This window comes from Oncorhynchus clarkii, chromosome 4 (assembly GCF_045791955.1).
Source record: "Oncorhynchus clarkii lewisi isolate Uvic-CL-2024 chromosome 4, UVic_Ocla_1.0, whole genome shotgun sequence".
In the NCBI taxonomy this organism is placed as follows: domain Eukaryota; kingdom Metazoa; phylum Chordata; class Actinopteri; order Salmoniformes; family Salmonidae; genus Oncorhynchus; species Oncorhynchus clarkii.
This window is the reverse complement of record NC_092150.1, coordinates 18,700,459-18,724,842: the sequence shown is the minus strand read 5'-3', so window position 1 is coordinate 18,724,842 and position 24,384 is coordinate 18,700,459. Positions and strand designations below refer to the sequence as shown.

Below are 24,384 nucleotides of genomic sequence, written 5' to 3'. Positions count from 1 at the left end.
ATAATTGTATTTATAAATAGGGTGGTTTGAGCCCTGAATACTGATTTGGCTCTAATTGCGTTGGTAACCAGTTCATAATAGCAATAAAGCACCTCGGGGTTTTGTGAAATATGGCCAATATACCACAGCTAAGGGCTGTATCCAGGCACTCCATGTTGAGTCATGCCAAAGAACAGCCCTTAGCCATCTTATATTGGCCAGATACCACACCCCCTCGTGCATTAATTAGTTACCAGTTGAATTGTGATGTTTTAGTTACCAGTTGAATTGTGATGTTTTGCCTACATTAAACATTGTTAGGCCTATTTTCCATGTCATTAGACAATAGGATCATTACTGCAATAATTGAATCGCCTTCTCGTATTTACTGAGGCCTTGTAAAAAAAGGGGAAGGAATGATAACGATTATCTTACAGACTGGTTAAATAACAGATAGACTATATCTAAGTGAAAATAGGCTACTGTATATTTTTATTTTCCCATGATATAGACATTCCATCATACAATGTATGAATGCTAGCAGTGGGCCTATGCGCTGCAGTGAATTTGCACTGTGGAGTGCAGAGCGCACAAAGAGGGGGCGCGCAGCAGCGTGAGCGTGATGATTTTTGGAGTGACGACACCACAAAACCATAGCACAATATTACCTACGGAAGCAGATAGAAATCGGGTTGAAGCGTCATCCAACTGAGAAGCTCAGAGTCCACTAAAAGCGCCAGTGTTCGCCCAGACTGTGGTGATCAAATCCGGCTTTAAAATGGTTCAGTTCGGCTGCAGGGTGTGCGGTGTCTCCGCTGTCGTCTCGCTGCTTCTGGCGGGGCTGGCAGCTGCGTCTTCTGATCTATTTGACAATCAACTAGGCGACATCAATTACTGCAAAAAGCAATGCCAGATCACCGTCAAAAACAAAAGCCCAGCTAAAGTAAGTGATACTTGGAAACTATAGGCTAAATACATAATTCATGAATAGCAGAATATATTAGGTTAAATATAAATGTGACAGAAAAGTATATTTTCGTGCTTGAATAACTGCCATAGTAAGTGCTTACATTTCGACGACTGTATACGAAATTGAATACGGTATATTGAATATCGATAGATGTCCCTTTAATCTTTCAATTCTGGCAATCACTTGTAAATGTAATATGGCCTATCCGTAACGAAGGCCCATCATTTTACTAATTGGCATGCTTATCCTAATATTGCAACATCAGTACGCAACGCTACCTATCTTCATTTCAAGAACTGAGTGGAAATTATCTTGGACAGTTAGGCCGAAATGATCGTTTTATGACGCATTCTCACAGCTCTGGTCCTCCACTATCAAAATAGCATGGCTACTCCACCTACTTCATCAGGATTTATTTACACAAATGTCTATTCATTAGATAATGCCTGGATGTTTATATTAAATCAAGTCATAAAATCGCTGTGAGGGCACCCGACCAAGCAGATGGTAGCCTATTCTCTAATAGAGTCTATTGCACTCGCATGATTTCCTGGTTGCCTCATTGTGAGCTGAAATATGTATTTGTCCATGAACCACAATATGCAGGATATGTAAATAATAGCTAAATTATTACAATATCCATGTTTAAAACAACTTAAATTATGTGCATTTTGAAAAATGATTGTAGCTTAGTAATGGATTAGTGTCTGTCTCTTGGCAAGGTTGTTATTTTCCCACCTACTCATCGCCTCAGCTCTGCTCAGGTGTGGTTCAGACATCATGCAGGGCGGAGCAGAGCAGAGCAGCAAAATGGATCACCATGAACTATGCGGAATGACCTGTTTTCAGAACACTGCACCAGCCTATAGGCCCTAATGTATGCCTTTGATGTGCGCATATTATTGGAACAGATAAGAACCGTAGTGACAAATAGTGCTTGAACAGATGTTTATTTTATTCATGATGGGACTGTAATTGCCACTGTGGAGTAAGCAAATAAATACCTATACAAAGGAACCGTAAATCCTTGGTCAGAATAATGTCCCGCTAGACATACAATGAACACGGAATAAAGCAGTTAATTGAAACGATTATTCGCATGATACTGTAAATACGCCTGTAAAGTAAATCGTCGGACAGGGGGATCTCTTTGTCTATCACGTTCCCGTGTCAGTCGCTTGGGGACGCTGTTTAGTTCTTCTGTATTAGAACCAGGCTTGTAGAAAACAGTGACCAAGTGATTGTAATTCTTCACTCATCACATTCCCAGGCATTTGCAATATTTTACATTTACATTTTAGTTATTTAGCAGACACAACTTAGAGTTAGTGCATTCATAGCTTAGATGAGACAACCACATTTCTCAGTCCATCTTGTGCCTCAACTTGTGCCTTATAACACCTTAACTCATTTGACATATATATGAGAAAAACTGAAATCCAATTAAAATCCCTGTATCAAGTTATACATTTGCTTAAAGTACATTGTCATGGACAATATAAATATTTCTGTGGTCATAGCATATTTAGCTGCTATGTTTTTATTGTTATCCTGAAGGACTCCATTCTGAATGCCTGTCACCGTGGTTGCCGTCTTTACTCCATCTGCCAGTTTGTGAATGGAAATGCCGGCTTCAACACCAGCAGAGAGGAGTGTCAAGGAGGTAAGGCAGCCTGACTCACAGGGCGGGGTCTCAATGAAGCCAGGTAGATACTACAGGGCAGCCTATCACCAAGAGCAGAGGTCCTACCTGTGATCCACTTCAAGATGTTGTTATAGTACTGTTACATAACTTTGACCCTGGGTTTTATCTTTGCAGAGAACTATCCCAAGCTGTGCTTCAAAGCCAGAAAACACGCCTAATTTGCTAGTAGGCGTTTCATGTGCCATGTGGCAGCAGTTGCCCAAATGTTCTGATATGGATGACTGTAGGGAGGGGTGAATAGGGATGCAATGACAGATGCTGTATTTTCTCTCTCCCTATCTGTTTATCTTGTCTCTCTGTCCTTTCTCTCCTGTGCCCTCCCATCTCTCTCCCCCTATCTCTCTCCGCCTCTCTTTCTCTGTAGCCTGCCAGGAAGCGTACAGCAAGCTGCTGGAGCAGGAGGCCTGCAGCACCGGCTGTGCCAGCCAGCCTTCTGAACCTGAGATCAAGAGGAGGAAGGTGAGCATGGTCACTAGGAATTCAGTAAAACGCACACACACACCCGTATACACCCTCATACATTCACACTAGCAACGGTCATCAAAATTGTTAGACGGTTTTAAGGCCAGGTACCACACACTAATAGGGATAATAAAAAAAAAATCTTAATTATATCACAATCAGCTTTTACCAGTTGAATGTAGACACAAATAATATACGTTTTTATATTAAAATGTTTCTGAAACATTGAATTAAAGTATGCAAATGTGGCGATGTCTCATTATTGATGCATGTCCATTTTAAAGTGGTTAAAATTCATAAATATTTTGATGACGGTAGTATGGTAAACTAAAGAAAATATACATTTATCAAGATTTTGACATTTTTGTTTTTACGTTTAGAAAATACTAATACTAATAATGGACCAAAATACCAACACATCTCAAAATTGATAGGTCGAACAGGTTGAGAAATGTTTGCATATTTATTACAAAATAAAAAACAGAAATACCTTAATGACATAAGTATTCAGACCCTTTGCTATGAGACTCGAAATTGAGCTCAGGTGCATCCTGTTTCCATTGATCATCCTTCAGATGTTTCTACAACTTGATTGGAGTTCAAATTAAATTGATTGGACATGATTTGGAAAGGCACACACCTGTCTATGTAACCCCCCGTAAATATCACATTTACATAAGTATTCAAACCCTTTACTCAGCACTTTGTTTAAGCACCTTTGGCAGCGATTACAACATTGAGTCTTCTTGGGTGTGATGCTACAAGCTTCGCATACCTGTATTTGGGGAGTTTCTCCCATTGTTCTCTGCAGATCCTCTCAATCTCTGTCAGGTTGGATGGGGAGCTTCACTGCACAGCTATTTTCAGGTCTCTCCAGAGATGTTCGATTGAGTTCAAGTCCGGGAACTGGCTGGGCCATGACCTAAGGGATGGTCCCAGGTTTCCTCCAGACGTGACACTTGGCATTCAGACCAAAAAGTTCAATTTGGTTTCATCAGACCAGAGAATCTTGTTTCTCATGGTCTGAGAGTCTTTAGGTTCCTTTTGGCAAACTCCAAGTGTGCCTTCATGTGCCTTTTATTGAGGAGTGGCTTTTGTCTGGCCACTCTACCAGATTTGTGTAGTGCTGCAGAGATGGTTGTCCTTCTAGAAGGTTCTCCCATCTCCACAGAGGAACTATGGAGCTCTGTCAGAGCGACCATCGGGTTCTTGGTCACCTCCCTGACAAAGGCCCTTCTCCCCAGATTGCTCAGTTTGGCCGGGCGGACAGCTCTAGGAAGAATCTTGGTGGTTCCAAACTTCTTCCATTTAAGAATGATGGAGGCCACTGTGTTCTTGAGGACCTTCAATGCTGCAGATATTTTTTGGTACCCTTTCCCAGATCTGTGCCTCAACAGAATACTGTCTCGGTGCTCTACGGACAATTCCATCGACCTCATGGCTTGGTTTTTGCTCTGACATGCGCCGTCAACTGTGGGACCTTATATAGACAATGGTGGAAAAAGTACCCAATTGTCATACTGGAGTAAATGTAAATATAGTTAATAGAAAATGACTCAAGTAAAAATGAAAGTCAACCAGTAAAATGCTATTTGAGTAAAAGTCTAAAAGTATTTGGTTTTAAATGTACTTAAGTATCAAAAGTCTATGTAATTGCTAAAATGTACTTAAGTATCAAAAGTAAAAGTAAGAGTATAAATCATTTAAAATTCCTTAGATTAAGCAAACCAGATGGCACAATTTTCTTGTTTTTTAAATGTACTTATAGCCAGGGGCACACTCCAACACTTAGACATCATCTACAAACTAAGCATGTGTGTTTAGGTTTAGAGTCCACCAGATCCAATGCAGTAGGGATGACCAGCAATGTGCTCTTGATAAGTGCTTGAATTGGACCACTTTTCTGTCCTGCTAAGCATTCAAAATGTAATGCGTACTTTTGTGTGTCAGGGAAAATGTATGCAGTAAAAAGCGCATGGTTTTCTTTAGGAATGTAGTGAAGTAAAAGTAAAAGTTGTCAAAAATATAAATAGTAAAGTTTAGTACAGATATCCCAAAAAGCTACTTAAGTAGTACTTTAAAGTATTTGTTCTTTAGTACTTTACACCACTGTATATAGACAGGTGTTTGCCTTTCCAAATAATTTCCAATCAATTGAACTTACCACAGGTGGACTCCAATCAAGTTGTAGAAACATCTCAAGGATGATCAATGGAAACAGGATGCACCTGAGCTCAATTTTGAGTCTCATAGCAAATGGTCTGAATAAATAAGCAAACATTTCTCAAAACCTGTTTTTGCTTTGTCATTATGGGGTATTGTGTGTAGTTTGATGAGGACATTATTTATTTAACCAATTTTAGAATTGTCTGTAACAAAATGTGGATAAAGTCAAGGGGTTTGAATTCTTTCGAATGCACTGTATCTAAACATACGTTACATTGTTTGCAAGATCAGACATAATATCACTATAATATGTGTGTTCATTTTTGGAAATTGCTTTTTATTTCATTGCATTTAATTTGTAAACATTTCAACTGTTAAATTATTACTTTTTTAAATCCCACAAAAAATTAACACTCATCAAAATAAAGTGATCTTCTCTTTCTTGTAATGTAAGTGTTGAGACGGTACGTTAAATCCCAGCGTTCTTATAGATTCAACAGAAAGACAATGTATTCCACTGAGCCTATTTCAGCCATTACTGTGGTGTGTTTGATAGGTTATTTAGAAACATTTACACGGTCGTAAGGTTAACGGGAAAAAACGACAGGCACAAACAAGAGTATGAAAGAGTCTCAACAATAAAATGTAAGTAATTCATCTAGCGAGATTTAAGTGACAAATGGATTTTGCACCCCTCAAACGACGAGGAATGTGCATTGGATTTACACGGTCTCTCTCTTTCACATCCACTTTTACACGCTCCCCTTTGCCCCCCACACACCTTCACACTCTCACTTCACATGACTTTGCCATATTAAATAAATGCACCTAAACTCAACAGTTCCACCTTTTATTACCTGCAGTTGAAGGCCATGGCCCACCGTCCCATGCCCCCCTCCGTCATGGACACCGTGTCCAGCTGGTGTAACGACATTGTCAGCTCTGCTCAGAGCTTCATCTCCTCTACCTGGACCTTCTACCTGCAGGCCGATGATGGCAAGGTGCTCGTCTTCCAGGTAAGACACTGTCAGGGTTCGGCAGACAGGACTCAAGTTACACACAACTCAGTGACTCTTAGGGGTGCTGGGATTAGTTTTGGGAGTGTCTTTCACTCCAGGGTACAGCTGTAACTCAAACTTCGGGGGCTACAAAGGTGAACTTGCCTCAGGCATTAGGGGGAAAGGGTGTGGGATCAGTACTCTACATATTTACTTTATCGGTGACGGCTAAGTCAAGACAGGCTGGCTGAATATAGAAGGACTACAGAGATCTGTAAATCCAGTCATAAAAAGAGACGTGGTGAGACAACATGAAATGATGAAAACAACAGTCTTCATGATTATTTTTCTTTAGCCTTAGGGGTGATGGATGGATGCGTGTGTTTAGTGGGCATCACAGGCTCTGAGCTGGCTGCCACAGGCCTGCGTTTAGTGGGCATCTGGCTGACTGCCACCCTCTTGACAGATTAACTGGGGGTAAAGAAACCAAAAAAGGCTGAGGGACAGCTGAAAGAGAAGCCAAGCCACCGCTGCAATACTAATCACTACTGCAGATGTTCAGAACGAGTGGGTTCTGCAGAGCAGAGGGCTGGGTAGGAAGTCAGGGTGTATGGACTCAGTTAAGAGGACCACGGTGACTCGTAGCCTTAGGCGTGATACAAAACAAACAGGAAAAAGTTAAGAGACCCACTGTGGTAGCAGTTTATCCACGTTATGTAGCAGTTTTAGTACGTTCCCAAAGAGGGCCATACAAGGCAACACAGTGCACTACTGGAGCTGAAGTGAATCGGACCAAAACAAATTGATTATCAAGTTCCTCTGAGTTTAAGAGTTGGTTAGAGAGCCACCTTGTGGAATGAATGGCGCTTGATGCAGTGTTCAGTATGAAGTTTATTTGGGCAAAGGGATTTCTATTTGAATTAGTTCACAGTGGAATTACTTGTGCTCTCCTTAAGTTAATCAGTCATTTGAGAAAATATGACTTTTACTTCATTAAGCAGCAAATGTAGGTGTATTTTGCTAAGGTAATACCCAAAATAACACTATTTCCAAGAGTTATCTAGGCTTTAGCATACAGGGCTAATGTGGTATTGAGTCACACAAACGTCTGGAGATTGATACCTGGTCTATTACTTTTAGGAATTAGCTCCGAGGGCTAACATAGCACACAAAGACCATCTGGGTTCTATATCAATGTGGGATAAACACTCATATTTCCAAAACGTTTGTGCATTTGGATGCAACTGTGATAAGAGCAGCTTCTCTGATTGCTCCAGGCAAGCCACCTGTGTCTGAGGGAGGCAGTCTGAGTCCCAGTCCCGCAAGCGGCAGATTCTCCCTTCCTCAGCTCCCTTTAGCTGTCTCTCAGAGAGTGGGCTGAGTTCCAGCTCTGGGAACATCCATCCCTCTCCTGCCCACATTTGACTTGGGTTAAGTGGCAGCCTCCTTCTTAATCACACTTATTCATGCCATCCCAGCCTCCGAGTGTTTCAGGAGTGCTCCTCCAAGGTAATCAGGGAGAATCAAGCGGTTTCCTCTGGGCTGAGCGGGAGTAAACACAGCCGATGTGGCCCTCTCATCACTGATTGGGGAAGAGCGCTTGTTTGGAAATGGGGTTGGAGTCTTGTTTAAATTCTTTCAGTGTCCAATATGCACACTATGCAGGGTCCCCCCTTGAAGGAAACAGGGAGAAATGTAAATCTATGAAATCCCCCTTCCTAAAAAAAAGTGCCCCCAAATAACCCAAAAATGCCAAATAAGGGAAGGGAGATTGTTCATTTGGAAAAGGATCCCTCCTCCCTGTTGCTTTCTGTGTCTCTATAACCAGAGCACCTTTGACATTCTGTGCCATAATGCATGACAGATGTATATCAGGAGGCAGGCCTACTTTTACTGATGGCAAGATCTCCCCAGTCGGCAGCCAATAATTACTAACATTCTTAGATGTTCACTCTTCTCTTCCTTTTGCCTTTCCTCCCAATGTTACATCTGGATCCAACAGATAAAACTGGTTGTGAAAATAACAATAGTTTTGTCTGAATATCTATGACCTTTTGTAAGACCAAGCCTTATTGTCTACCACATCCACTGAGTGTACAAAACACATCCACTGAGTGTTCAAAACATTAGCAACACCTGCTCTTTCCATGACATAGACTGACCAGGTGAATCCAGGTGAAAGCTACTGTATGATCCTTTATTGATGTCACTTGTTAAATCCACTTCAATCATTGTAGATGAAGGGGAGGAGACAGGTTAAATAAGGATGTTTAAGTCTGGGGACAATTGAGACATGGATTGTGTATGTGTGCCATTCAGAGGGTGAATGGGCAAGACACAAAAGGTTAAAAGAAAACATGGGAAGTGCCTTTGAACGGGGTATGGTAGTAGGTGCTAGGCGCAACGGTTTGTGTCAAGAACTGCAACGCTGCTGGGTTTTTCATGCTCAACAGTTTCCCGTAGTATCAAGAATGTCCACCACCCAAAGGACATCCAGCTAACTTGACACAACTGTGGGAAGCACTGGAGTCAACATGGGCCAGCATCCATCCCTGCGGAATGCTTTCGACACCATGCTCCAACAAATTTAGGCTGTTCTGATGGCAAAAGGGATGACATACTTACTGCATGTCATCGTTAAATAACTACATCGGGTGTAATTTATTTTCTGCTTGTTTCGTTTTCTCTTTTTTGTTTGAGATGTGTTTTGACTCTAATGAACTCAATTTCATTGACCTGTAGACTAGTCAAACTGGTAATTTTTCTTTTCAGTTTTCATAACTATTGACTTATGTCATTAAATCTGATCTATTTTCCATCAATGAAGAGATGATAGGCTGATCAGATACTTTGCTGATTTGTTTTGGTGCTACAGTGAGACATTACAACTTCTTAAAGGCTATTTCTATTGATCAGCTGATATGTCAGAATCACTCACCTGCAAAGAGTCTCCTCTTAACTCCAATACAAATAAAATAAAATAAATGTTTATTGGTGTCGTATAAAGATCAGGGCAGGGTACTAGGTGGAGGCCGGCTAGAACTGTTCAGGGCAGGGTACTGGGTGGAGGCCGGCTAGTGGTGACTTTTTAACAGTCTGATGGCTTGGAGATAGAAGCTGTTTCTCAGTCTCTCGGTGCCAGCTTTGTCGCACCTGTACTGTATCCGCTTTCTAGAAGGTAGTGGGGTGAACAGGCCGTGGGTCGGGTGCCTGAGGTCCTTGATAATCTTCTTGGCCTTCCTGCTGCTGTAGATGTCCTGGAGTGCAGAAAGTGTCAAATTAAATCAAATTAAATTTGACTTGTCACATGCGCCGAATACAACTGGTGTAGACTTTACCCTGAAATGCTTGCTTACGTGCCCTTCCCAACGATGCAGAGTTTAAAAATAAAAGTAACACAAGAATGGAATAAAAGAAAATACACAAGAATGGAGCTATATACAAGGAGTACCAGTACCAGATCAATGTGGAGCTATATACAGGGAGTACCAGTACCAGATCAATGTGGAGCTATATACAGGGAGTACCAGTACCAGATCAATGTGGAGCTATATACAGAGAGTACCAGTACCAGATCAATGTGGAGCTATATACAAGGAGTACCTGTACCAGATCAATGTGGAGCTATATACAGGGAGTACCAGTAGCAGATCAATGTGGAGCTATATACAGGGAGTACCAGTACCAGATCAATGTGGAGCTATATACAGGGAGTACCAGTACCAGATCAATGTGGAGCTATATACAAGGAGTACCAGTACCAGATCAATGTGGAGCTATATACAAGGAGTACCAGTACCATATCAATGTGGAGCTATATACAGGGAGTACCAGTACCAGATCAATGTGGAGCTATATACAAGGAGTACCAGTACCAGATCAATGTGGAGCTATATACAAGGAGTACCAGTACCAGATCAGTGTAGAGCTATATACAGGGAGTACCAGTACCAGATCAATGTGGAGCTATATACAGGGAGTACCAGTACCAGATCAATGTGGAGCTATATACAGGGAGTACCAGTACCAGATCAATGTGGAGCTATATACAGGGACTACCAGATCAATGTGGAGCTATATACAGGGAGTACCAGTACCAGATCAATGTGGAGCTATATACAAGGAGTACCAGTACCAGATCAGTGTGGAGCTATATACAGGGAGTACCAGTACCAGATCAATGTGGAGCTATATACAGGGACTACCAGATCAATGTGGAGCTATATACAGGGAGTACCAGTACCAGATCAATGTGGAGCTATATACAGGGAGTACCAGTACCAGATCAATGTGGAGCTATATACAGGGAGTACCAGTACCAGATCAATGTGTAGCTATATACAGGGAGTACCAGATCAATGTGGAGCTGTATACAAGGAGTACCAGTACAATGTGGAGCTATATACAGGGAGTACCAGTACCAGATCAATGTGGAGCTATATACAGGGACTACCAGTACCAGATCAATGTGGAGATATATACAGGGAGTACCAGAACAATGTGGAGCTATATACAGGGAGTACCAGTACCAGATCAATGTGGAGCTATATACAGGGAGTACCAGTACCAGATCAATGTGGAGCTATATACAGGGACTACCAGAACAATGTGGAGCTATATACAGGGAGTACCAGTACCAGATCAATGTGGAGCTATATACAGGGACTACCAGTACCAGATCAATGTGGAGATATATACAGGGAGTACCAGAACAATGTGGAGCTATATACAGGGAGTACCAGTACCAGATCAATGTGGAGCTATATACAGGGAGTACCAGTACCAGATCAATGTGGAGCTATATACAGGGAGTACCAGATCAATGTGGAGCTGTATACAAGGAGTACCAGTACCAGATCAATGTGGAGCTATATACAGGGAGTACCAGTACCAGATCAATGTGGAGCTATATACAGGGAGTACCAGATCAATGTGGAGCTGTATACAAGGAGTACCAGTACCAGATCAATGTGGAGCTATATACAGGGAGTACCAGTACCAGATCAATGTGGAGCTATATACAGGGAGTACCAGTACCAGATCAATGTAGAGCTATATACAGGGAGTACCAGTACCAGATCAATGTGGAGCTATATACAAGGAGTACCAGTACCAGATCAATGTGGAGCTATATACAAGGAGTACCAGTACCAGATCAGTGTGGAGCTATATACAGGGAGTACCAGTACCAGATCAATGTGGAGCTATATACAGGGAGTACCAGTACCAGATCAATGTGGAGCTATATAGAGGGAGTACCAGTAGCAGATCAATGTGCAGAGGAACGAGGTATTTCAGGTAGATATCACAGGAGGCTACTGAAGGGAGAGCGGCTCATAATAATGGCTAGAACAGAGCAAATAGAATTACCACGAGCCAGTCACTGCCCAGGGTACAGTGACTGGGCATCAGGATAGAGAATAATAAGAGTAAAACAAAGAACAGAGTAGCATCAGCAAATGATGAGTGTAAAAGTGTGTGTGTGTTATGTGTGTGTGTGTGTATGTGTATGTAAATGTGTGTGGGTTTGTGTGGGAGTGTCAATTTAATGTGTGTGAAATGATGAGTGTGTGTATGTGTATGTAAATGTGTGTGGGTTTGTGTGGGAGTGTCAATTTAATGTGTGTGAGTGAGTGTGTATATGGTGTGTGTATATATAATCTAGTGAAGGGCTCTCCAACCCTGTTCCTGGAGAGCTACCATCCTGTAGGTTTTCGCTCCAACTCTAATCTAGCACACCTGATTCTAATAATTACTTGGTTGATTAGTTGAATGAGGTTAGTTACAGTTGAGGTTGGAGCAAAAACCTACATTAGGGTAGCTCTCCATAAACAGGGTTGGATAGCCCTGCGCTAGTGAGTGTGTGTAGGGTCAGTGCAAGATAGCTGCACTGATTTACTCTAGTTCGAGTTCCATTAATTTACTATTTTTACCAGTCTGACTATTTATCAGTCTTATGGCTTGAAGCGGTCTTGGAGCCTGTTTGCCAGACGGTAGCAAAGTGAACAGTCTATACTTGGGTGGCTGGGGTCTTCAGCAATTTTTTGGGCCTTCCTCTGATTCCTGATATAGAGGTGGAGAGCCCTGCGATTGTGGATGGTGCAATTGCTGTACTAGGCGGTGATACAGCCCAACAGGCTGCTCTCAATGGTGCATCTGTAGAAGTTTGAGGTTTTAGGGTCCAAGACAAATTTCTTCAGCCTCCTGAGATTGAAGAAGAGTTGTTGCGCCTTCTTCACCACGCTGTGTTAAGGGATCATTTCAGGTTGTCAGTGATGTGAGTCCTAGGAACTTGGAGCTTTTGACCGTCTCCACTGCGGCCCCATGTGGATGGGGGTGTGCTCTCTCTGCGGTCTCCTGTAGTCCACAATTAGCTCCTTCGTTTTATTGACGTTGCGGGATAAGTTATTTTCCTGGCACCACTTCACCAGGGATCTCACCTCCTCCCAGTAGGCTGTCTCATCGTTGTTGGTAGTCAGTGTAACAAACAGTTAACCTGTCAGTCTGTCATTGTTTTTGTTTGAATTGTTTCTGTGTTCGCTATGCGGGGGAAATGGTAAGACAAGCTGAACTTGCTAAGAACTGTTGTAACAGGGATTATTATCGTAGGAACACACTTTTGGAGTGAAGGCAATCCCACGCTGTGTTAGCTAGGTTTTTCGTGTCTTCGGTGTAGTTCCTAATGGTTGAAACGTGTATGTTAGGATGGTAACGTTATAATCATTTAAATATGAAGTGTGAATTTATGCCAGGAATAAGAAGTGTGAAGTTTGATTCCCTCCCTTCTGTAATAATCAGCCAATGAGGTATTGGTTACTGGAGGGAGCTACAATCAGGCCTACCACTGTCGTCACCACAACCTGATCTTCTAGTTTCACTTAGGCACTTGCCTTTTCTTTTTACACTTTAATTCAGCTTGGTTACAGTGTTAATTCTGCGTGGTTACAGAAACAACTCAAAGGGTTAAGTTTAGGTATTAATTCTGAGTGGTTAAGGTTAGGGCTATGGTTTGGGGAAGGCTTAAAACATCAAGTACTCTCCCTGCTTGCTAGAGAATTGTAAACTGCTGTGGCGTAATCGTCTAAGCAGCGCACTCTGGCTCTGAGCCTAGTGCTCTGCCATCATTTTTGGGGGTTGGGGGGAGCCATATATTGACATCCTCATAACCTTTTCAAACGTCCGAAATCGACGGTTCTTTCTTGTGACCAGTCTGTTCAGCAAACTTGATGATTGAGTTGGAGACGTGCATGGCCACGCAGTCATGGGGGGCCCATGTGTCAAGGATCAGTGTGGTGGTGTTGTTACCTGCCTTCACCACTTGGGGTCAGCCCGTCAGGAAGTCCAGGACCCAGTTGCACAGGGAGGGGTTCAGACCAAAGGCCCTGAGATTAATGATGAGCTGGGAGGGCACTATGGTTTTGAAGGCTGAGCTGTAGTTGATGAACAGCATTCTTACATAGGGCAGTGCAATGCAATAGTGACTGTTGTACGCGGATCTGTTGGAGCGATATGCGATTTGTAGTGGTCTAGGGTGTCAGGTAAGGTGGAGATTATATAGTCCTTAACTAGCCTCTCAAAGCACTTCATGATGACAGAAGTGAGAGCTACTGGGCAATAGTAATTTAGTTCAGTTACCTTCTGTCCCGTCGTTCGTAATAATGATCGGACCAAGGCGCAGCGTGAGTATAGTTCCACATCTTTTAATGAAGAACATATAACATATAAAATCAAACCTAGAACCCCACAGAAAATATAAACTAGAACAAAAACTCCTAGTCACGCCCTGACCTACTCTACCATAGAAAATACAGGTTTTCAATGGTCAGGACGTGACACCTTTGCTTTCTTGGGTACGCAAGTGGTGACAACAGACTTGGATATGGAGAGATTGAATATGTCCGTAAACACTTTAGCCAGCTGGTCTGCACATGCTCTGAGGACACGGCTTGGGATGCCTTCTGGGCCGGCAGCCTTACTGGATCATTGCCCTCCCCCGCCTTTCCTTCGGCAAAACAGATCACGTCTCCATTCTGCTCCTCCCCACCTATAGGCAGAAACTTAAACAGGAAGCTCCTGTGGTAAGGACTGTTTAACGTTGGTCTGACCAATCGGAATCTATGCTTCAAGATTGTTTTCATCATGCGGACTGGGAAATGTTCCAGGTCGCCTCTGAGAATAGTATCAACGGAGCATGCAACTATGGGGCAAAACAGACACCCTTGGCTTAGATTGTTGACAACATGTAAACTACACTGAACAAAAATATAAACGCAACATGTAAAGTGTTGGTACCATATTTCATGAGCTTAAATAAAATATCCCAGAACATTTCCACATGCACAAAAAGCTTATTTCTTTCACATTTTATGCACAAATGTGTTTACTTCCCTGTTAGTGAGCATTTCTCCTTTGCCAAGATAATCCATCCACCTGAAAGGTGTGGCATATCAAGAAGCTGATTAAACAGCATGATCATTACACAGGTCCACCTTGTGCAGGGGACAATAAAAGGCCACTCTAAAATGTGCAGTTTTGTCACACAACACAATGCTACAGATGTCTCAAGTTTTGAGGGAGTGTGCAATTGACATGCCGGCTGCAGGAACGTCCAGAGAATCTAATGTTCATTTAATTTTCCATAAGCCGCCTCCAACGTCATTTTAAAGAATTTGGCAGTACATCCTACCGGCCTCACAACCGCAGAACACGTGTAACAACGCCAGCCAAGAACCTCCGCATCCGGGTTCTTCACCTGCGGGATCATCTGAGACCCTGACAGCTGATGAAACATTTGCACAACTGAAGAATTTCTGCACAAACTGTCAGACACTGTCTCAGGGAAGCTCATCTGCATGGTTGTCATCCTCAACAGGGTCTTGACCTGACTGCAGTTAGGCTTTGTAACTGACTTTAGTGGGCAAATGCTCACCTTTGATGGCCACTAGCACGCTGGAAAAGTGTGTTCTTCACGGATGAATCCCGGTTTCAACTGTACCAGGCAGATGGCGTATGGCGTCGTGTGGGTGAGCAGTGTGCTGTTGTGAACAGAGTGCCCCATGGTGGTGGTGGGATTATGGTATGTGCAGGCATAAGCTACGGACAATGAACACAATTGCATTTTATCTATGACAATATTAATGCACAGAGAGACCATGACAAGATCCTGAGGCCCATTGTCGTGCCATGTTTTAGCATGATAATACATAGTCTCATGTCGCAAGGATCTGTACACAATTCCTGGAAGCTGAAAATGTCCCAGTTCTTCCATGGCCTGCATACTCACCAGACATGTCACCCATTGAACATGTTTGGGATGCTCTGGATGGATGTGTATGACAGCGTGTTCCAGTTCACGCCAGTATCCAGCAACTTCGTACAGCGATTGAAGAGGAGTGGGACAACGTTCCAAATTCCACAACAGCCTGATCAACTCTATGTGAACGAGATGTGTCACACTGACTGGTTTTCTGATTCAAGCTCCTACATTAGTTTTCAGGTTTTCAGGTGTCTGTGACCAACAGGTGCATGTATTCCCAGTCATGTGAAATCTATAGATTAGGGCCTAATGAATTTATTTAAATTGACTGATTTCCTTACTTGAACTTTAACTCAGTAAAATCTTTGAAATTGTTCCATGTTGTGTTTCTATTTTTGTTCATTAACATTGTCTCCAATGTTTATTGAAAACATAAAGACATTTGCACAATGAGCACTTGTCTCAAATACATCTTTACAGTTGTTAATTAGCGAGCTAGTGGTTTTTGACATATTAGCACTGACATGAAATCAGTCAAAACACCTCAAAACAAGATGAAACGAGTCACTTGCGATTCCCCACATGGCAGTTTATTGTCATTGTTGCTAGCTATCTAGTCCTCCAGAAAACAACTTTTGCGCATCGTTTTCGTGACTTTGTCAGCTAACCCATCTCTACTAGAGGTCTGGAATGGACGATTAATTAGGGCCTATTTCAAGTTTTCATAACAATCGGAAATCGGTATTTTTGGACACCGATTTGGCCGACTTTAAAAAAAATATATATATATATATTGTAACACCTTTATTTAATCTTTATTTAACTAGGCAAGTCCGTTAAGAACACATTCTTATTTTCAATGACGGCCTAGGAACGGTGGGTGAACTGCCTCGTTCAGGGGCAGAACGACAGATTTTCACCTTGTCAGCTCGGGAGATTCAATCTTGCAACCTTACAGTTAACTAGTCCAACGCAATAACCACCTGCCTCTCGTTGCACTCCACAAGGAGACTGCCTGTTACGCGAATGCAGTAAGCCAAGGTAAGTTGCTATCTAGCATTAAACTTATCTTTAAAAAAACAATCAATCATAATCACTAGTTAACTACACATGCTTGATGACATTACTAGTTTATCTAGCGTGTCCTGCGTTGCATATAATCTGACTGAGCATACAAGCATACAAGCATACAAGTATTTGACTGAGCGGTGGTAGGCAGCAGCAGGCTCGTAAGCATTCATTCAAACAGCACTTTAGTGTGTTTTGCCAGCAGCTCTTCGGTGTGCGTCAAGTATTGCGCTGTTTGTGACTTCAAGCCTGTCAACTCCCGAGATGAGGCTGGTGTAACCGATGTGAAATAGCTAGCTAGTTAGCGCGCTAATAGCGTTTCAAACGTCACTCGCTCTGAGACTTGGAGTAGTTGTTCCCCTTGCTCTGCATGGGTAACGCTGGTTCGAGGGTGGCTGTTGTCGTTGTGTTGCTGGTTCGAGCCCAGGGAGGAGCGAGGAGAGGGACGGAAGCTATACTGTTACACTGGCAATACTAAAGTGCCTATAAGAACATCCAATAGTCAAAGGTTAATGAAATACAAATGGTATAGAGAGAAATAGTCCTATAATTCCTATAATAACTACAACCTAAAACTTCTTACCTGGGAATATTGAAGACTCATGTTAAAAGGAACCACCAGCTTTCATATGTTCTCATGTTCTGAGCAAGGAACTTAAACGTTAGCTTTCTTACATGGCACATTTTGCACTTTTACTTTCTTCTCCAACACTTTGTTTTTGCATTATTTAACCCAAATGTAACATATTTCATTATTTATTTGAGGCTAAATTGATTTTAGTGATGTATTATATTAAGTTAAAATAAGTGTTCATTCAGTATTGTTGTAATTGTCATTATTACAAATACATTTAAAAAAATTGGCCGATTTAAACGGTATCGTCATTTTTTGGTCCTCCAATAACCGGTATCTGCGTTGAAAAATCATAATCGGTCGACCTCTAATCTCTACACTGACTCGGTAACTGGGTTTATCTGGAATTCCATAGAGGATGTTGTTCCCACTCTGCCGATTAGAATTTATCAAAACCAAAAAACGTGGATAGATGGCAGAATTCGCACAAAACTGAAAGTGTGAATCACCGCATTCAAGGTGACTGGGAACATGGAAGTGCAGCTACGACCTCTGTAAGGCAATCAAAGAGGCAAAACGGCAGTACAAGAACGAAGTGGGGTCACCATTCAACGGCTCAGACACAAGAAGTATGTGGCAGGGACTCCAGACAATCACGGATTATAAAGGGAAGGCCAGACACCGACACTTCGCTCCTGGACCAGCTAAACGCCTTCTTCGTCCGTTTAGAAGAAAACAACATCAAGCCGCCGATGCATACATCGATCCCCTTGCAGTCCTCCTTCTGCTGAGAGCGCTGAGCGCTGATGCTGCCTGTGTCTTGTTGTTGGGAAAGGTTCAGTAGAGGGTAACCAAAATCCGATTTTAATGAGTTCTCCAGGGTAAGCCAAAAACACTGTCCCCATAATGAAAGGCACAATAATGCCTCTGCCGAGAGAGTTGTGTGTGTACACACAGGGATTAAGTCTGTCTTCACACAAGGGATGCATATTCGCTCACGTACTGTAGGACACTGTTTTTAAGGCCTCTTTTCAGACACTTTCTCCAGTCAAGTGGCCTTTTCACTCCCCTCAGAGAGGGTAAATGGTGGTGCTCTTGAGCAGCCAACCGGCAGACTCTGCAATGGGCAACAAGGGTGTCCTTTAATGAGAGAGAGAAATACTGATTTAAAACTCCACTGGTGTGCCAAAGAACAATCAATACAATCTGCTCATTAGAATCTACACCTGAACTGCCATTATAAGGTGTGAATAGATTATTACAGTTTTGTACCGTTTGGAAGTTCATCTGTCTTCATTTTACAGATGGCTGAGGTATACAGTGCCTGGCTTGCAACAGAACACATTATGTGAAAATACAATGTTCTCCTATAATGAGCAAGTCCCCTTTTTTGTTTGAGTTAATTTGGCAGTATTCTCTATACCTAAGTCTATAGGTATGTCTATTTCTCTCTGTCGTTTAGCTGTTCATTTAGTATTCTTAGTCCAGGCTTCTTTATGGTTTAACCTCTCTGTGTTAAACAGATCATTTTCTGTCTCTTTCTCAGTGAAATTACTGCATGTAATTACTAGTTCCTGAATTGACTTTGTTTGTTGTTCCTCCCAGAGCCAGCCGGAGATCGAGTACACTCTGCCGGAGCTGCAGGCCCCCCGCTCCAATGTGGCAGACAAGCCCTGGCCACAGATTCACTCCCACACACAGAGACCCCACGGTGAGACCCCATGGTGGCATGCAGCTCTGTCACACACTGACACCCATAATGTACAAAACATCATAAGACCTGTAGGACAGGGTTCCCCAACTTGTGGCCTGTGAGCCGAATTTGGCCCTGGGGTGAATTTATTTGTTTAATTTGCCAAAACAAAACTCGTTTGTCATTGTTGGACATAAAAGACTGTCAAAACACCAGGAAATCAGCTCCAAGTTATTTTAACTTTGGAAATCTGTTCTCAAGTATTTCCACTCAGAAATAGAGACGTGATCGTATCCCAATGTAAACAACGTTTGAAAGTATAATGTTTTTGTCAAATACTATATCCGTTTGTGCTTCTTGCAGTCAATTTGCAGTGTACAAATGATTTGAAAATTATGTTCCGGCCCCCGGATCATCTGCTGAAGACAAATGGGCCCGCAGCTGAATGTAGTTGGGGACCCCTGCTGTAGAATATATAGTATACAATGCATTAAAGGATGATTACATTGAATTGATTATGCTTTATTGATCTCCAGAGGGGTGAAATTAGGTTACATTTGTTACACTTCCTCATAAAGTCTGCTGCTCATTAGTATTCACCTCTGTGCAGGTGTGAAAGGACATGGGGAGAAGGTAGCAGCCAAGGCGGGAGGCAAGGGCAAGCACCCATCAGTCCAGCAACATACGGAAGACCTAACCGCTGAACATGACTTCCTGGGATGCATGTCAAGGTGAAGAGATATTGAACAAGAATAGTCATCTGCCCATATCAACCCATTTGGGCCCTCTGATTTAGAGGTCCTCTGAGTTGTATTGCCTGTGTCATTACCTAATCCTCCCCTTTCTCTCAGGCGCTCTGGGCTGCCTCGTTGGATCTTGGCTGCCTGTCTCTTCCTGTCCATCATGGTGATGTTGTGGCTGAGCTGTGCCAGCCTTGTCACTGCACCTGAACAGCACATCAAAACACAGGTAAACACATTGGTCATACAATTTTATTTGATTTTCATCTAAGTCACAACAATAGACAAACACAGTCTGCTTAAACTAATAACACACAAACAATTATATGTTTTTGTCTCTTTATTGAACACACCGTGGAAACATTCATAGTGCAGGGTGGGAAAAGTATGTGAACCCTTGGATTTAGTAACTGGTTGACCCTCCATTAAATAACCTCAACCAAACGTTTTCTGTAGTTGCGGATCAGACCTGCACAATGGTCATGAGGAATTTTTGATCATTCCTCTTTACAAAACTGTTTCAGTTCAACAATGTTCTTGGGATGCCTGGTGTGAACCGCTCTCTTGAGGTCATGCCACAGCATCTCAATTAGGTTGAGGTCAGGACTGCGCCACTCCAGTAGGTGTATTTTCTTCTGTTGGTGATTTCATTCTGTGTTTTGGGTCGTTGTCCTGTTGCATCACCCAACTTCTGTTGAGCTTCAATTGGCGGATAGATAGCCTTACATTCTCCTGCAAAATGTCAGGCTAAACTTGGAAATTCATTTTTCCGTAGATGATCGCAAACTGTCCAGGCCCTGAGGTAGCAAAGCAGCTCCAAACCATGATGCTCCCTCCACCATACTTTACAGTTTGATGAGGTTTTGATGTTGGTGTGCTGTGCCATTTTTTCTCCACACATAGTGTGGTGTGTTCCTTCCAAAAAACTCAACTTTAGTTTAATCTGTCCATAGAATATTTTGCCAGTAACACTGTGGAACATCCAGATGCTTATTTGCGAACTTCAGACGCGCAGCAATGTTTTTTTTGGACAGCAGTGGCTTCTTCCGTGGTGTCCTCTCATGACCACCATTCTTCATTAGTGTTTTACGTATCGTAGACTTGTCAACAGAGATGTTAGCATGATCCAGAGATTTCTGTAAGTCTTTAGCTAACACTCTAGGATTCTTCTTAACCTCATTGAGCATTCTGCACTGTGCTCTTGCAGTCATCTTTGCAGGACGGCCACTCCTAGGGAGAGTTGCAACAGTGCTGAACTTTCTCCATTTATAGACAATTTGTCTTACCGTGGACTGATGAACATCAAGGCTTTTAAAGATACTTTTGTAACCCTTTTCAGCTTTATGCAAGTCAACAATTCTTAATCTAAGGTCTTCTGAGATCTCTTTTGTTCAAGGCATGGTTCACATCAGGCAATGCTTCTTCTAGCAAACTCAAATTTGGTGAGTGTTTTTTCTAGGGCAAGGCAGCTCTAACCAACTCCAATCTCATCTCATTGATTGGACTCCAGGTTAGCTGACTTCTGACTCCAAATAGCTTTTGGAGAGGTCATTAGCCTGGGGGTTCACATACTTTTTCCAACCTACGTACACTGTGAATGTTTAAATTTTGTATTCAATATAGACAAGACAAATCCAATAATTTGTGTGTTATTAGTTTAAGCAGACTGTGTTTGTCTGTTGTTGCGACTTAGATGAAGATCAGATGAAATGTTATGACCAATTTATGCAGAAATCCAGATAATTCTAATGGGTTCAGTTACTTTTTCTTGCCACTGTATGTTGTCTCGCAAAAAAACAAAAAACATTTTATGATATGTTAGTGCTTAAGATCCCGGACTGCATCTTTAATTGTTAACTCACTCAAGTGTTATCTTAATTGACATGTGTTTACCTGTGCGGGAATTACTCCTAGAGACAATGGGAACATTTCTATAGATTTGAATGAATAACTGATTCCTTTTTCCAGCTGAGCATCAACGGAGACAAGGAGTTTCTTGATGACGTCCAGAAGGTCAACCCCTACCATCTGACCCCTGTGATTGCTGTAGCCATCGACCAACCAGAGGAGAGCGAGGAGGCAGGACCACTTCCAGTCAAGGTTGACATCAACAAGACATCTCTCTAGGGGACCAATGGGATAGGATCAGTGCTTTCTGGGGTAACGTTTTCGTAAAACCTCCCTCAGTAAAAGATGGAGAACAGAAACACACCAACACTCACACCAGATTTTCTATACATGCATGGCACCATCCCTTCACAACAGGTTTGTCTTGTCTTTCTCTAGCGAGTCTGCCCATCAGATGTTACCCTGTTGTGCTTGTCTGTGTAGAATACTGATTTTGTAGATTCATGCTGTCCATTGTTAAACCTCACTAAGAGCTTCAAGATCAAATTGTCACCACCTTTTTGTACCTATCATTTTATACTTGACACTGCAATTGCTTAAGGCTTATTTAATAGACAGTTTAACTATTAAATGTAACTACTTAGATCTGCCTGTGAGAGAGTTAAGGAGAACAGGTGAATGAGCGCTGAAAGCCTTCCAAGCTTTTGATGTACAAGGGGATAGAGAAAGAACACAGGGATTCAAATTGAAGGTGAATAACTGTTTTCCTCATGCTCTTACATACTTTTGGAATGAATTTGTGACTTGCAGAGAAATAAAAGCAATTGAGATGTTCAAAATGCTTTGAAAGGTATCTTGTGAACGCTGCAGGAGACAATAGCTACCAGTGTTCACCTTTGATGCTGTGTTTGATGTGTTTGAGTTTGACTGACGTCAACTGTGAGAAGCAAGTATACATAATACATCTTCTTTTCCTCACACTGAATGAAAGAGAATTCTCATATCAGATTAAAACCTCTTATGAATTGGCCACTTTTTAAAATGTTTTGCCTACAATGACATGCCAATATCTAACTGCCTGTAGCTCAGGCCCTGAATCAAGCATGTGCATATTCTTGGTACCATTTGAAAGGAAACACACAAAAGGAAGTTTGTGGAAATGTTAAAGGAATGTAGGAGAATATAACATTAGATCTCGTAAAAGATAATACAAAGAAAGAAAAAAAACCTTTTGTACCATCATCTTTGAAATGCAAGAGAAAGGCCATAATGTATTATTCCAGCCCAGGTGCAATTTAGATTTTGGCCACTAAATGGGAGCAGTGTGTGCGCAAAGTATTAGACTGATCCAAGGAACCATTGCATTTCTGTTCAAAATGTTGTATCAAGACTGCCCAAATGTGCCTAATTTGTTTATTAATAACTTTTCATGTTCAAAACTGTGCACTCTCCTCAAACAATAACATGGGATTATTTCACTGTAATAGCTACTGTAAATTGGACAGTGCAGTTAGATTAACAAGAATATAAGCTTTCTGCCAATATCAGATATGTCTATGTCCTTGAACATTTTCTCGCACTAGCCTACATTAGTTCAACCATCCCGCAGGGGACCCACCAATCCTGAAGAAGTTTTGAACACTCCATTTCATTGAATTCAGACATTTGGCAGACAAAGGAATTGTGCTCAAATTATGTTGGCTGGGTCACCCACAGCTAAGTGTGTGTGTGTGTGTGTGTGTGTGTGTGTGTGTGTGTGTGTGTGTGTGTGTGTGTGTGTGTGTGTGTCTATTAGCGCGTGTGTGTGTGTGTATTTGCGCGCATTTGCGTGTGTTTGAGGAAAATCAAAACAGTACTTGGTGTATTTATTTATTTATGCCTTTGTGTATTTATTCAGAACCAATAGCATAAAGTACCTGTTTGATAGTGTAATTGAAGTGCTATGTAAATGCTCATCTATCCAAATGTTTCCTATTGTTATGACTGTAATAAAACATTGTAGCCCTTTTTCCAGATTTGAAAAGAGACTAATATTAAGACTAATATTATTGTGTTATTATTGTATCTCCTCAAGAGTTACACCTATTAGCTCTGAAATGTGTCATGCACTTTCTAGGAGTTGATGGTTCTGTATTCTATACGAGCTCATAATGAAGGGATGACCAATGTGATGCGCAATGCAAGGCTTTTAGAATAGACCTTTGTTTTCAAGTTACACAGTCAATGAGCTATATTTTGATTTTGCCTAGTCACAGTGCATGCAGTATGCTACAACACATTACATTAAACCACCCATCTCAGTAGCAGGAAACTAATATAGACTTGTGGTTTTTGTGTTTCTATTTAAATGTTGTATAGAATGTTATAATAATCTCTTGATTTAAGTTTGGGAAAGAAACAAGATGGATATATCTATAAACCATTCAATATCAGTCCTGGTTCAAGTGAAAGTTCATGTAGCTAGTGATAGGAGTTTCAAACTGTAACGGTTCCTTTTTATCGATTTGTTTTCAACGAAATGATATACGACATGACGAATAAAGTGTTTTCATGTTAAACATAATGGAGATTACTTTGTGGGTTTTATGTCAGTACACATGTATCTCATCTATGCATGATCAATTATGGAATGACTTGTACTGGTAGTTGCATTAAGATTGAAGATGTTCTTATACCATATTAATGTAAGAAACATCTTTCCACTTCCTTCCATAGATTCAAATAGTTCATGAAGGATATTAAATATCAACAAGAGATCAATATAATCACATACTTGTAGGTCATACACCACTAGTATTTTCGATTTGTTAATTCACTATTGTTCTTTTTTGGTTGTAAAAACCTACTAAACGCTTCATGTACAAGATCTCCCCAGACTGTCATTGTGTTTGTGTGTTATTTCAGTCTCTGCACTCCCATGAGAGA

The 24,384-nt window shown here is 41.7% G+C and overlaps 1 protein-coding gene across 1 annotated transcript; it reads left to right on the top strand.

The window, feature by feature from the left end:
• Positions 1 to 548: 548 nt before the first annotated feature.
• LOC139406536 (transmembrane protein 59-like) lies at positions 549 to 24,022 on the top strand. Its single transcript, XM_071149220.1, has 8 exons — positions 549 to 922; positions 2,507 to 2,612; positions 3,019 to 3,113; positions 6,146 to 6,298; positions 18,784 to 18,889; positions 19,482 to 19,602; positions 19,723 to 19,840; positions 21,580 to 24,022. Exons 1-8 carry the CDS (start codon positions 758 to 760, stop codon positions 21,736 to 21,738), a joined length of 1,023 nt encoding a protein of 340 aa, XP_071005321.1. The 5' UTR covers positions 549 to 757; the 3' UTR covers positions 21,739 to 24,022.
• Positions 24,023 to 24,384: the final 362 nt, after the last annotated feature.